This window comes from Meles meles, chromosome 19, assembly GCF_922984935.1.
Source record: "Meles meles chromosome 19, mMelMel3.1 paternal haplotype, whole genome shotgun sequence".
In the NCBI taxonomy this organism is placed as follows: Eukaryota; Metazoa; Chordata; class Mammalia; order Carnivora; family Mustelidae; genus Meles; species Meles meles.
The window spans coordinates 40,553,672-40,567,174 of record NC_060084.1 but is presented as its reverse complement, the minus strand read 5'-3'; the positions used below and the strand labels follow the sequence as shown (position 1 = coordinate 40,567,174).

General features: G+C 51.0%; 1 protein-coding gene across 1 annotated transcript in view; it reads left to right on the top strand.

Annotated features, from left to right (window-relative positions):
* RHPN2 (rhophilin Rho GTPase binding protein 2) overlaps nucleotides 1-13,503 on the top strand; it is a 60,807-nt gene that overhangs the window by 44,579 nt on the left and 2,725 nt on the right. Inside the window, exons 8-14 of the mRNA XM_045988456.1 lie at nucleotides 1,981-2,168; nucleotides 2,572-2,728; nucleotides 4,129-4,248; nucleotides 5,827-6,021; nucleotides 8,417-8,493; nucleotides 9,748-9,894; nucleotides 10,169-10,324. Coding sequence (XP_045844412.1) covers nucleotides 1,981-2,168; nucleotides 2,572-2,728; nucleotides 4,129-4,248; nucleotides 5,827-6,021; nucleotides 8,417-8,493; nucleotides 9,748-9,894; nucleotides 10,169-10,324 — 1,040 coding nt within the window. The remainder of the gene's footprint in view (nucleotides 1-1,980; nucleotides 2,169-2,571; nucleotides 2,729-4,128; nucleotides 4,249-5,826; nucleotides 6,022-8,416; nucleotides 8,494-9,747; nucleotides 9,895-10,168; nucleotides 10,325-13,503) is intronic.

Sequence of the window (13,503 nt, the reverse complement as noted above, 5' to 3'; positions counted from 1 at the left end):
CCTGCATTGCTCTCCCATAGCAGGGCCTGTGGCTGGCAACTGTCAGAGTTGCTGTGAGGAGTGGTGGGGGAAAGCAGGCACATGGCACAGACCACAGGACAGTGCCCCTAGTGGACTTCACACCAAGTTCCCTTCTGTGCCGGTCCTCATCCCTCTGCTCTGCAAGGCCATGAGGAACCCTAGCTGTGTCATTTTGACTGATTGTGAAATCGCTTGTGTTAAAATGACTGATCCTTGGGGGATTGCACCTGGGTGGCTCAGTCTGGTAAGCCTCTGCCTTCCGCTCAGGTCACGATCCCAGGGTTCTGGGATCGAGTCCCGCATCGGGCTCCCTGCTCAGCAGAGCCTGCTTCTCCCTCTGCCTTCCACTCCCCCCCCTCTCTCTCTCTCTGACAAATAGAGAAATAAAATCTTAAAAAAAAAAAAAAAGATCCCTCTGGATAAAACAACATGCTAAGATCCCATGTGGAGTGGATTTCTTTCACTGTACATCCTTTCCTGGGCTCATTTTCTTCCCGAGGAACCTAAAGCAAGTATGCTTGGAGACCCATCTCTAAGACGACAGCAGCACAGACAACATGAAGCTTCAGAGCAGGGGGTGAGCAAACCCCAGAGGGGAGCAAATAGCCCGAAGCCGCTGCCATCTGTCCACGGGGCATCTGGGGCTTCGCAACAAAACCAGAGGAACCAGTCAGATGGGATTCATGTTAGAGATTTTATTTCAGCCTCTGGTTGATTGTCAGCCCTGTGACAGTTACTTTCCTAACATATAAAGAAGTCAGCTAAGGGGCACAGCAGGAAAATTTCCACTGGAGTAGCTGGGTTGGTCTTCCCTGAGGGTCTGGGGGAAAGCCCTGAATTCCATTCTGACCCAGGTGTTAGGTGGGAACGTGTCCCGCGGAGAGCCCTTCCCTCACCCTGCCTGCTTCCTGCTCTCCCCTCCATTAAATGCCTGGTCATGTACGGAAGGCCTCACAGGGGCCCAGGTGAGATGGCAGTAAATAGGGAGCAGACTGGTTTCCTCGCTTGATACGGAGGTAAATATTTTAGAAAAGAATCTTTTTAAAAAAAATTTTGTTAAAATGCATGAAAGAAAATGACCATCTGTAACCGATTTTAAGTGTTCAGTTCACTGGGATTAAGAGCATTCACATTGTTGGGCAATTCTCTGTCGCCAGAACTTTGTCATCTGCCCGGACTGAGACTCTTGGGGGTACCTAGGGGGCACCGTGAGTTGAGCATCCAACTGTTCATTATCAGCTCAGGTCCTGATCTCAGGGTCATGGGATCGAGCCCCGTGTTGGGCTCTGTGCTCAGTGTGGAGTCTGAGACTCTCTACTTCTGCCCCTCGACCTTCTACGCACTCACTCACGCGCTCTCTCTTTCTTGCTCCCTGTCTCAAATAAATAACTAAATACAATCTTCAGACTGAAATTCTGTACCCATGAAACACTCCCTATTCCTTTCTTCTCTCTGTCCCTGGCAACCACCATGCTCCTTTTTCATCTCCTTGAATTTGACTCTTCTGGATACCTCGTCTCCCAGAATCACACAACATTTGCCCACGTGACTGGTGTATTTCACTTTGCGCAACGTCCACGTCCATGTTTTAGCATGTGTCAGAATCTCCTTCCTTCTTAAGCCTGAAAAATATTCTGTTGTATGTATGCAACACATTTTGTTTAACCGTACGTTGATGGACATTTGGGTTGGTTTCTACCTTTTGGCTGTTATGACTCATGCTGTCGTGAATGTGGGTGTACGAGTATCGGTTTCCATCGTTTCCATCTGCTTTCAGTTCTTGGGGGAGTATACCCAAGAAGGGAATTGTTGGATCTTACGGTAACTGAGAATCAGATTTTTCACAACGTTCCAGAACACGTTCTTTATTTTTCCATCTCTCCTTCTCCTTGCTTTTGAGCAGCATGGTGAAATTGATACGACCCCCATCTAATGTGCAAAAAAAATTTCCGATTGTAGGGGTTTTAAATCACCTGAAAGAGACATTCACTCATACTCCGAGTTATGACATGAGTCCTGCCATGCTCAGTGTGCTGGTCAAAATGATGCTTGCACAAGCCCAAGAAAATGTGTTTGAGAAAATCTGCCTTCCTGGAATCCGGAACGAGTTCTTCGTGCTGGTGAAGGTGGCTCAGGAGGCTGCCAAGGTGAGCCCTCTGAGGTCCTGTGACTTCCAGGCGGTGGGCAGGACGTGTCGATGTGGGCCCCTGGAAGCAGTGGGGGCTTCTCATGGCAGCTTGCCCGTGACCTGGGCAGCGTGCCTGCCCTGGACCGAGCACGAGCCTGCATTTTCTTGGCAAGCTGTGGCGTTTCTGATACGGATCACTGATTCCATCTGCAGCTTAGCCGAAAACCCAGTATCATGACAGTTGCCTGAGCTCCCTGTGAACTCTGACGCTGGAGGAACTAGGAAGCTTTGGAGCTGCTCCCAGATTCTGGAGCAGGCGCCTGAAGGGCCCCTCCATAGAAGAAAGGGCTCTTTTTCTGCAGACTGGGTGCATGAGCACCCCTGGGGCAGGCTCCCCCTTCCCAGCATTCCTTCCGTTGCAGGTGGGGGAGGTCTATCGGCAGCTGCACACCGCCATGAGCCAGGTACCGGTGAAGGAGAACATCCCCTATTCCTGGGCCAGCTTGGCCTGCGTGAAGGCACACCACTACGGAGCCCTGGCCCACTACTTTGCAGCCACCCTTCTCATCGACCACCAGTGTAAGGCTTGTGGGCTTGGAGGCACTGGGGCTTTGGTCAGGTCGTGCTTCTAGAACATTCTATGCTGTGAGTGCTATCTGTCTTGCTCTGCAGATGCTCACATGATTTAGGGGTTCTCCATTCCTGCTGTGAAGGAAGAGGGGGGAGTGTAATTCTGCCCAGGTTGGAGCAAACAGCTCCAAGGCAGTGACCTCTCCCCTGGTGTTAAGACGAGGGCTTGGACCAGGATCAGAAGTCATGAGGTGCTCACCTAGGCACTGAATCTTAAGGGGATGCCCCCAAACTCAGCATTCAAGATAACATTTGGATATTATATTTAAAATGAATCAAAACTAAACAAACAAAAAAAATCCATGGTGCTCCAAATTTTGAATGAAGAATACAGCTGTCTCCTGACTGCTGAGTGTTTGGTGCTCTCTTAAATTTTTAGCCCAAGGGTGAGGAGAGGGTCTTGTTCTCCTCACCCTAGTCTTAGTTCTGATCTGAGGTCAGGTGGGACTCTTGTTGTCATGAACTCTAATCAAGGTCGTCCCATAGTAATGAAATGGGCAAGTTCCGGAGCCACACTGCCCAGGTTCATAATACAGCTCTGCCATTTATTGGCTGTGTGATCTTGGGCAAGTTACCTAATTTTCTGGGCCTTGGTTTTCTCATCTGTCAAATGGGAGCATGGAGAGAACCCATCTCATAGGGCTCTTGAAAATTACATGTCTGTATGCAAAACTAAATAGCGCCTCGTATCTTGTGGGCTCCCGGAAAGTGGTGCCTACAGCTAGTATTACTGCATAGTCTGATAGATGGGACAAGTCACATAAACCATTTGGCAATTACGGTAGCAACACACATGGGGCAGCAGTTGGACTCCTTTGGTGTAGTCACGGAAAGCTTCTCAGATGCGGTGACATTTGAGTTGGACCTTGAAGTCTGAGGAGCACTTTTGCAGCTGAACAAGGAGGAAAAGGACAGCCAGAGCAAGCACACTAGCCGAGCTCTGGAATGGAGGCCGGCATTGTTGAGCTTCCGGTGAGAGGTCTGGTGAGGCTAGAGAGGGGACGTGTGCCAGGGAGGATGGGTGCAGGCATGGAGGCCACCAGAGGCTTGAGGCTAGGCTGTGCTAGGAGTTTCCGTGAGGTGGGTAAGTTGGAAGAGGTAGAATGGGGGCTTAGAGCCAAAGCAGGAGCCTCTAGGGTGTGCCTGTCCCTGAGTGCCAAAAGACTTATGAGCGAGATGGCCAGGGGTGTGTCCAGGGGCTAAGAGGAGGCCTAGTATCCCAAGTGCCTTATAAAACTGGAGAAGCAATTAAAGGAGGTTGAAAGAGACTTCTCTGAGGGTCTGCAGCACCATCTCGAGTCTGTGGTCACATCCACAAGAAGGGATTTACCATGTGGCTCTCACTGCAGTGAAGCCGGGAGCTGACGAGGACCATCAGGAGAAGTGCCTGTCCCAGCTCTACGACCACATGCCGGAGGGACTGACACCCTTGGCTACGCTGAAGAACATACACCAGCGCCGACAGCTGGGTACGCCTGGGCTGCACCGTTCCCTCCCTCTGTGGGCCCCATTCCATGCCCAGCTGGTCCTGCTCACAGACCGCCCTAGACAGGTCCCCAGGGCAGGGCCCGGAGAGCAGGGCATCCTGGGTCATCCTGTCCATTCTGGATCTGAAACCGTGGGGTGTGGTCTGCAGTCTCAGCAGGCCCCTGGGTCTGTGTTCTCACAGGTTCTCTGAGGGCCCGGGCCTCCCAGAGTGGAGCCAGAGCTATGGCAGTCTTCCCATGCCCTCGTGGTCCAGGGAATGGCCCTTAGTCATCCAAACGTGGAAGGGAACGTTCGTTAATTTTCTTCTGTCACACCTAAGAACTGATGATGAGTAGTTTGGTCTCTGTCAGTGTCCGAGAGAGTATCTCTTCCCATGTGTGAGCCTAAATTCCTCTACTAACCAGGCCTGCTCCCTAACCCCCACGCACTTCCCCTTCTCACTGATGGCAACTCCAGCCTAGGGGTGTACAGGCCAGGAACCCAGGAGTCACCTGCCTTCAGCCTTTCTCACCCCACATGTGATGGGCAAATCCCATTGACTCTACCTAGACAACACGTCCCATATCCGACTAGTACTTACCTACCACCTGGTCTAAGCCACATGCACACAGTGCTTACCTAACACACGTTGACTGCCTTCATTCTCACACAACCCTATGAGATATGCATAATATGATCCCCATTTTCCAGTTAAGGAAACAGGTCCAGAGTGGTCACGTGGCTCGTAACTCAGAGAGGTCACGGTGGCTCATAACTGGTCCCCCTGCTTTCCTCTTTATTCCTTCATACTCAGTTCCCATGGGTCATGTCACATCAGTCTTCTGCTCACATCCTAATGGGCTTCCATCTCACCCAGAGTAGGGACAGAAGCTGTCACCCTGAATTTGTAAGGCGGGTGACATGTCTGGCTCCTGCTCCTCTCTGGCCTCATTCCCTGCCTTTCACTCCAGGCCTCACTCCCTCTGGCCCCAGCCCCAAGCTCCTGGTAACCCTGGAATGTACAAGCAAACTCCTGCCCCAGGGCCTTTGCACTCGCTGTTCCATCTTTCAGGAGTGCCCTTCTGTCATATCCATGTGGCTGCTCCCTCGCCTCCTTCAGGGCTCTGCTCAAAAGTTACCTTCAAGAAGTCCTTCCTGGATCACCCATCCTAAAAGAGCAACTTTCTGTTCCCAGTCTTCTTTTGCAAGATCTGCTACCTGCCCTGCTTTATTTCTCTCCCTAATCTTACACCCGTGATCCATGACCGATTTCTTTGCTTGTTAATGATCTGTCTTCGACCACCAGCACATAAACTCCATGGCGACAGAGGCTAGTTTCTGTTCATTGCTTCACCTCTAGTGCCCAGAACACTGGGTAACTATTTGCTGAATGTATGCTTTATACACCCGTGAGCCTATTGCACATGGATTTAGGAAGGACTTGGGCTGTTAAGGCAGATCCTTCGAGGAGAGGGTCCACCCCTCCGGGCTGGTCCTTGGGCGCCTGGGCTCACCCCAAGGGACTCGCGCTGTCCAAGGTGGGGGCACCTTGTCATGTGGGGTCGGCTTTCTGGGGGCAGGCAAGTCGCACGTGCGCCGAGCCGTGGCACTTCACGAGGAGTCTGTGAGGGAGGCCAGCCTGTGCAAGAAGCTTCGTGACATCGAGGTGCTGCAGGAGGTGCTGTCCGCTGCGCACCGGCGCTCCCAGCTCAAGGACGCGCAGCTCCGGGAGGACAACGACCTGCTGGACTTGATCGAAGCTCCCGACATCGTCTGTGAGTGGCCTGGGAGCCTGTGGCGGGTGTAGAGGGTGCCCCCGTGACTCCGGGGGCATAGCCTTGGTCCGCTCCTCTGAGAAGGCTTGGCCAGACCCTGAGTTACCTCTCTGCTCACTCGGTGCAGGGACTTCTTTATGGTCTTTGTCCTCAGTGACCTCCTGGTAGCCTGTGACCCCCCCGCCCCCGCTCGGTGTCGGGGTGCTCTGCCACCTTGCTTCTGTCCCTGCCTCCCTCAGCACCCCCTTTGCTGACAGTTCTTGCTCCTGGCGTTGTCGGAGGTCTACTTTTGCTCGTTTGCCTCCTCCTAGATGCCCTTTCTTAAAGTCTCATAACCTCCCTGGGGCTCTGGCCGTCACCTCTAGTCAGGGGACCTCAGAAGCTACCTTGGCCTTGATGCTTCTGCTACGCTCCACCCCCGGATTGTGTCTGCCTCTGGGAATGCGGTTTGCTGTGTCAGCCATCCCCCGTCCACTCCCCCCCCTTCCACCTCCCCCCGCTCCACCCTCTCACCTACACCCCCCCGCCGTGGTTTTAGGGCCAAACGCTTCCTTATTCCTTCCCCTATGTCGGCCCTTTTCCTGTTCTCTCCTTCCTTCAGCACCAGCGTTTCCCTTCTTTCTTTTTTTAGGACAAACCTTATTTTATTATGAAATGAAAAGTCAATTTTCCACTGAGAGAGTGGAGCTGGGGGATGTGGGTAAATCTTTACCTTGGCAGTGAGAATCCTTCAAACCCGTGTTTATCATGTGTGCGTGTGTGTGGTGAGAACACTCGAGATCTGTCCTTGGTAGGTTCAAGTAGACAATATAGTATTGTTAACTGTAGTCACCGTGCTGTGTGTTGGAGCTCTAGAACTCATGCATCTTGCACAACTGAACCTTTGTACCTTTGACCAGCATCGCCTCATCCCTGCCCCCACTGTCACTGCACCATTCTGCGGTCTGCGTCTGTGAGCTTGACTGTCCTGCATTCCACGTATAAGTGACGTCATGCACCACCAGCTCTTTCTAGGCATTTCCAAGACGTTAATTACGTCCTGGCTTTGGGAAGATGGAGGTGAACAGGATTGGGGAAGGGGCTGTGGGTTCTGTCCCAGGAGGCAGGAGTTGAGGGGCCTCTCTGAGAGGTGACTTCACAGTTAAGGAATGACTAGGGAAGGGGAGGGGGGGTGGCCCAATCAAGGGAACCCCTTTTGTCCATAGCTCCTTCGACCCCTCTTCCTACACCTCTGTCTCTGAAGTTCCACCTCAGTTTCCAGGAACTAGAGACAGAGCCCTGCTCAAGATGGCGCCCTGGGCTTGTCTGTGGTAATGCTGGCTGATACCTACTGAGCATTTGAGGTCTGCCAGGCACAACAGTAAGCACCCTATGTATACAGAATCTCATTCAACTCTCCCTCCAGTTCTGTAGGGGTCTAGGATTGCCCTCATCTTAAATATGACACAGTAAAGATTTAGGGAAACCATATTCTTTGCCCCGGGTGACCAAGCTAGTAGGTGAAGGCAGGAATGGCACTCCATGATTCCCCTTCATGGATACTGGCCCTCTCCTTGGCCCCTTTGCCCATACAGTATGCTCTGTGGCCATGACATAGAGACAGAACCTCCATTGAGGAGGGGAATGTGGCTCCTGACGAGGCTGTCCAGGCCACTCTGGTAATGGATGGGCACCCTGTTTGTTCCTAACACTGTGTCAGGCAGCTTGTAAGAAGCCACAGGCCATCCTGTGAGTAGAGAGCTGTGTTCTACCTTGGCAGAACCAGGCTTCTTCCTCAGATTTTCTTTTTATACTTCTCTTCTTGTATACTTAGCTTGCTTGGGGATCCTATGTTAGGAGCTGACTAGCCTCGTGGTAAGGTTGGGCTTGAGCCTCCCATGAATAGGATGGTCGAGATTTAAGCTCTCAGTGGATACAACTTGGCAAAATGACATCCTGCTACAATCCTCATCTCACACGTGAATGATGAGATGGGGAAGCTCCTCTTACCCAGGGCAGTGTGCTGAGAGACACAGTACTTCCTCCTGTGATAGCCACACTTGAGATGTAGGTGACTTCTTAGTTGGGTTTCATGAGTGCCAAAGAAAGTCCGCTAGAATATACCTACTCTCCTTGAAGGCGGGGGCTGTGTCTGATTGTCACTACTCTGTCCCAGCTCCAGAGCAAGGTACGGCTCATGGTAGGTGCCCAGATGGAACGTACGGGTGACACTGGGCCAGGGGGTTGACCAGCAGTCCATCTTCTGTACTACTTGTCTAGACCAAGAGGAAGGCCAAGAGACCAGGAGAAGGGTCGCCTTCTCTTCCCTTCAGCAAGAAACCCTAGACCTGAGTTTTCAAGGATCACTTGCAGTTACAGAAACATTTACCCTTTCCCTTTTAATATTTTTTTCCAGCTAAAACTGAGCAAGAGGTTGAAATCATCTTGCCACAGTTCTCCAAGGTGACAGTGACAGACTTCTTCCAGAAGCTGGTATGTTGAGTGCTTATTTCCTAGTGACCCAAGGGGACAGCTCATATAAGTTGCAAGTATAGAAAAGGCTATTTTTAGATTTTTTTAAAAAATTTTAGTATTTATTTGACAGAGAGAGAGATCGCAAGTAGGCACAGAGGCAGGCAGAGAGAGAGAGAGAGAGAGAGAGAAGAGGAAGCAGGCTCCCCACTGAGCAGAGAGCCCGATATGGAACTTGATCCCAGGACCTTGAGATCATGACCTGAGCCGAAGGCAGAGGCCATTTTAGATTTTTTTTTTTTTTTAAAGTAGGCTCCAGGCCCATTGTGGAGCCCAACACATGACTTTGAGATCAAGACCTGAGCCGAGAGATGAAGAGTCAGACTCTTAACCAACTGAGTCACCCAGGTGCCCCGATAACATTAGACTTTTTAAATTAGAGACTTTATACAATTTTCATTGAGATGTTTTTTCAAAGGATTTTATTTATTTATTTATTTACTTATTTATTTATTTGAGAGAGCAAGAGAGCACAAGCAGGGGGGAGCCCCAGAGGGAGAAGGAGAAGCAGGCTCCCTGCCAAGCAGGGAGCTCGATGTGGGGCTTGATCCCAAGATGCTGAGATCATGACCTGGGCCTCTGAGCCACCCAGGCGCCCCAAGATTTTATTCATTTGAGAGAGAAGAGAGAGTGTGTGCACAGGAGGAGGGGGAGAAACAGAGAAAGAGGGATAAACAGACCCATGGTGAGTACAGAGCCTGACACGGGACTCAATCCCAGGACCGTGAGCTCATGACCTGAGCTGAAATCAAGAGTTGAACACTCAACCAACTGAGCCACCCAGACGCCCCTAAGATGATTTTTTAAAGAACATTTTCTTGGGGCGCCCGGGTGGCTCAGTGGGTTAAGTGTCTGCCTTCAGCTCAGGTCATGATCCCGGCGTCCTGGGATTGAGCCCGGAGTTGGGCTCTCCACCCAATGGAGAGCCTGCTTCTCCATCTCCCACTCTCTCTGCTTTTGCTCTCTCTCTCTCTCATCAAATAAATAAAACTATTTTTTTAAAAACAAACATTTTTTAGAAAATATATTGACTATTTTAGAGAAAATGGCAGTTAATGTCCTTGGATGACTGTTGTAGCACGTATTATCCCTGATGGTGTCATTGGTCTCTGAACAAGGCCGAGTGACATCTGGGAGGATGACAGCGTGACATTTCCTATAGCTTTCAAGTGCCCGATTCAGCCTTCACTTACCTAATGATGCTCTGTTCCAAAGGGCCCCCTGTCAGTGTTTTCGGCTAACAAGAGATGGACACCTCCTCGAAGCATTCACTTCACTGCAGAAGAAGGGGACTTGGGGTTCACCTTGAGAGGAAACTCCCCCGTTCAAGTCCACTTCCTGGATCCTCACTGCTCAGCTGCGGTAAGCATGCGCCTCTCTAGATAGGGAGCAGAGCTCATAGATCAGACCAGTCACATGCCAAGAGTGCTGGCCAACCCAATCTAGCTGGGTGTGTGACTGAATTTAGGATTCCTTTGTGTGAAGGGTCTGACTATGTGAAAAGCCTCTCGTGTGTGCTACCTGTTTAGAGAGCAAAGGATTCACGCATGCTGTGGATTTTGTTCATGTACTTGGGAATTGATCCAGGATGAGAATGAACGGAACACTGACCTTCCTGTAAATCCTCCGTTTGTAGCTGGCAGGGGCCAAGGAAGGGGATTATATCATTTCCATTCGAGATGTGGATTGCAAGTGGCTGACAGTGAGTGAGGTCATGAGGCTGCTGAAGGCCTGTGGCGGGGACGGCGTGGACATGAGGGTCGTGAGCCTGCTGGACTTCACCTCGTCTATGGTAAGCGCGGACAGCCTGGTGGGAAACAGCCATGTAGAGGGAGGCCGGCCTGAGCCCAGCCCCAGGGGTGTGCTTGGCCCTACGCCTCCTGCCTGTGTTGGTGATCTGACCACTGGACTCCTGAGCGTGTCCTTGCTGGAACGTGCTCATGTTAGCCCAGAAATCATGGAAAAACTTTGTAAAATATGCTGTAAGTGAAGGAACTAGCTGATTTATTTTTCTGATTAAGTTTTTTAAAAAATATTTTATTTATCTATTAAAAAAGACTTTATTTGAGAAAGAGAGAGAGAGAGAGTGCACGCACACAAGCATGTGCATGGGGGAGGGGCAGAGGGAGAAGCAGACTGTTTGCTGAGCAGGGAGCCCGATGCAGGGCTCGAACCCAGGACCCCAGGATCATGACCTGAACTGAAGGTAGACACTTAACCCACTGAGCCACCCAGGCACCCCTAAAGCTTTATTTATTTGAGAGAGGGAGAGCGTATGTGAGGGAGAGGTAGAGAATCTCCAGCAGACTCCCCACTGAGCACAAGCCAGATGCAGAGCTCGATCTCGTGACCCTGGGATCATGACCTGAGCCAAAACCAAGAGTCGGATGCTCAACCGACTGAGATACCCAGGCACTGCCTGATTAAGTTCTTTTTTTATGACAAAAGTCATGTGTACTCACAGTCCAAAAAAAAAAATTAAAAATACTGAAGTGGTAGAGAAGGGCTTGAGATGACGTGCGGAAGCCCCGTCCACACAGCAGAGACAGTGTTAGCTGTTCCCTGGGAGATCTCGGGAAGTGCCTGGTGCCTGTGCAAGTTCATGTGCACAGTTATAACCTTTTTTCTCCCCAGGCGGGACGACCGTTGTGCATATTCCCTTCCACACTTGGTCGCAGTTCCTTATGGACCTTAGGCACGTCCCTTCATGACAGTAGTCATTCTGCAGATAGTGACAGAGCATCCCGTGTGTATCAGGCCCTCCCTTGGGGTCAGCGCTATGGCCGAGCTGGTCAGATGCCGTCCCTGCTGGCACTAAATATGCAGATACGCGGTTGTGATTCTGAAAATACAGCGTGCCACGTGACAGAACGTCCAGAGGTGGGAAAGGGTCCTCTAGAGAGGGCTTGCGCAGAGACACAAGTGACAGGGACGATCCCGCCATCTAAGGAGGCACTTTGGGGAGCATTCTGGAAGGGGGCACCGACAGGTGCAGAGAGTCCCTGAGCAGGAAGAAGCTTCTGCAGGAGGATCTGAAAGAGTCCTTTGAACTGGAACAGGGCGACAGGGAGGGAGCGGCAGGAAATGCAGTGGGAGGGAGGCAGAGCCTCGTTGGCAGCTGTGGGAGCTCGAAAGCCGTGGAGCCTCTCGAGAAGGGGATGTTTGGTTCAGAACGATGTCTCACGTGTTGCCTAGGGGAGGCTGGCTGGCTGGTGGCAGCGGGAGCTGGCTAGAGCAGGTGTCCCGGCCAGCGAGCTTAGCAGCTTCCATTAGGGTGGGTGACGGCCAAGGTAGAGAGAGGTATACAGGGATTTCTAGATGATTTGTGTAAAAAACACGGTGGAGAGAAAAATGACTCCCTAAACTTGGGTTTGAACCAAGGCACCATTTTTCATAATGATGGGGAAGAGGCCAGGGGCGAGGGAGGGAGAGGAGAGAGGAAACAGTTGTACCATGAATATCTTAGGTGATGCTAGAGACATCCAGATGTAGTGTGCAGTAGGCAGCTGGATGTCCACATCTTCAGTTCAAGGGAGAAGTCAGAGCTAGAAATAAACATCAGAGACTCACCAGCACAGAGGTGCTGTTTAAAGCTGTGAAGAGAGTGAATGATGTTGCCCACGAGGGGCTGAGGGTCAAGGACTCAACCTTGAGACACCGCAAGCATCTGGAGGTAAGTTGGAGGAGAAGTAGGCACAAAGGAAGTTGCAGAGTGGCATTCAGAGAGAGGGGATAGAAAGAAGCTTCTGGAATTGAGAGAAGAAAATCCTGCCAAGGGAAAACGGTTGGTTGTGTAGAGTACAGTTAAGAGGTTGAGTTGTGTTCGTTATATTTGGCAGCAGGACAAAAGGACACTTCTCATGGAGAGATGGAAACAGAACTCTGATGAGAGAGGGCTGGAGAGGGAATGGATCATGTGAGTGCTTTGATAAGAAATGTCCAGAATAGGCTAATCCACAGAAGCACAACGTAGAGTGGTGGTTGCCAGGGACTGGGGGGTCAGGGAATTGGGGGTCACTGCTGATGAGTTCAGGGTTTCTTTTTGGAGGGGGAGGAACTGTTTTGAAATTAGGTGGCAGTGGTGTTCGTGCAACTTGGAATAGACTCAAAACCACGGAGTGGTATTAAGGTGGTGAATTTTAAGGTATGTGAATTGTAGCTCCATTGAAAAGCTAAAGAAGATGAAGTTGGACTCCCAGAGCATCTAGGGGGGAAGGGATCATTGAGAAATGGAATTCTTAGGGGCAGAATGTATGGAATTGGTGGGCAAGGGATCAGGGTCCCAACCAAAAACAAAAGAAGTTTGTCCAAAGGCAGGATAAGTAAAAGAGCTGGGCTCAGCACTAGAGGGCTGGGGGGGTGGTGGTGGTGGTGGTGGGTGGGGGGGTGGGTGGGTGTGTGGGTGTGTGTGTGTGTGTGTGTGTTGTCCAGCACAAGATGTGGCTTTATAAGGAGAAAGGCTTATCTTTCCATCTTGTAATAACTGTGAGCCAGGCCCATGAAGGAGCTGAGGTAGGAGTAGAAAGCAAGACTTTCTAGACTCAGACTGCCTGGAAAGGAATCCTGGCTTTACTATCCGTGGTGACCTTGGGTGTCAGGGACTGGCTCTGAGCCGCAGGAAGATGGGAAGGGGGTGTCTACCATGGGATATGTGTCCTTCAGGAGGGGTGTAACAATAACCCTGATAAGGTTATTGTTTTCACCCAGTGAGGTCTTAGACTGTGGCAACTGAGTATTGTTTTTAACTGCTGGTCCTTTGCTCCAAACGAAACCAGATAATGAGAATAAAGCCCAGGGTCCTGGCTGAATGGCTTATCTACTCCCCCATGCTTTGGATTGTGGTGGGCACCCATCGCACTCCTCCATGGAGCACATTTGGATGTAACCGAGAGACCCCAGGCCTGGAATTGGGCCCTGCCTTTTGGGAACCAAGCTGTGTGTCCTTCAGCAAGTTAATACCCTCCCTAGTAG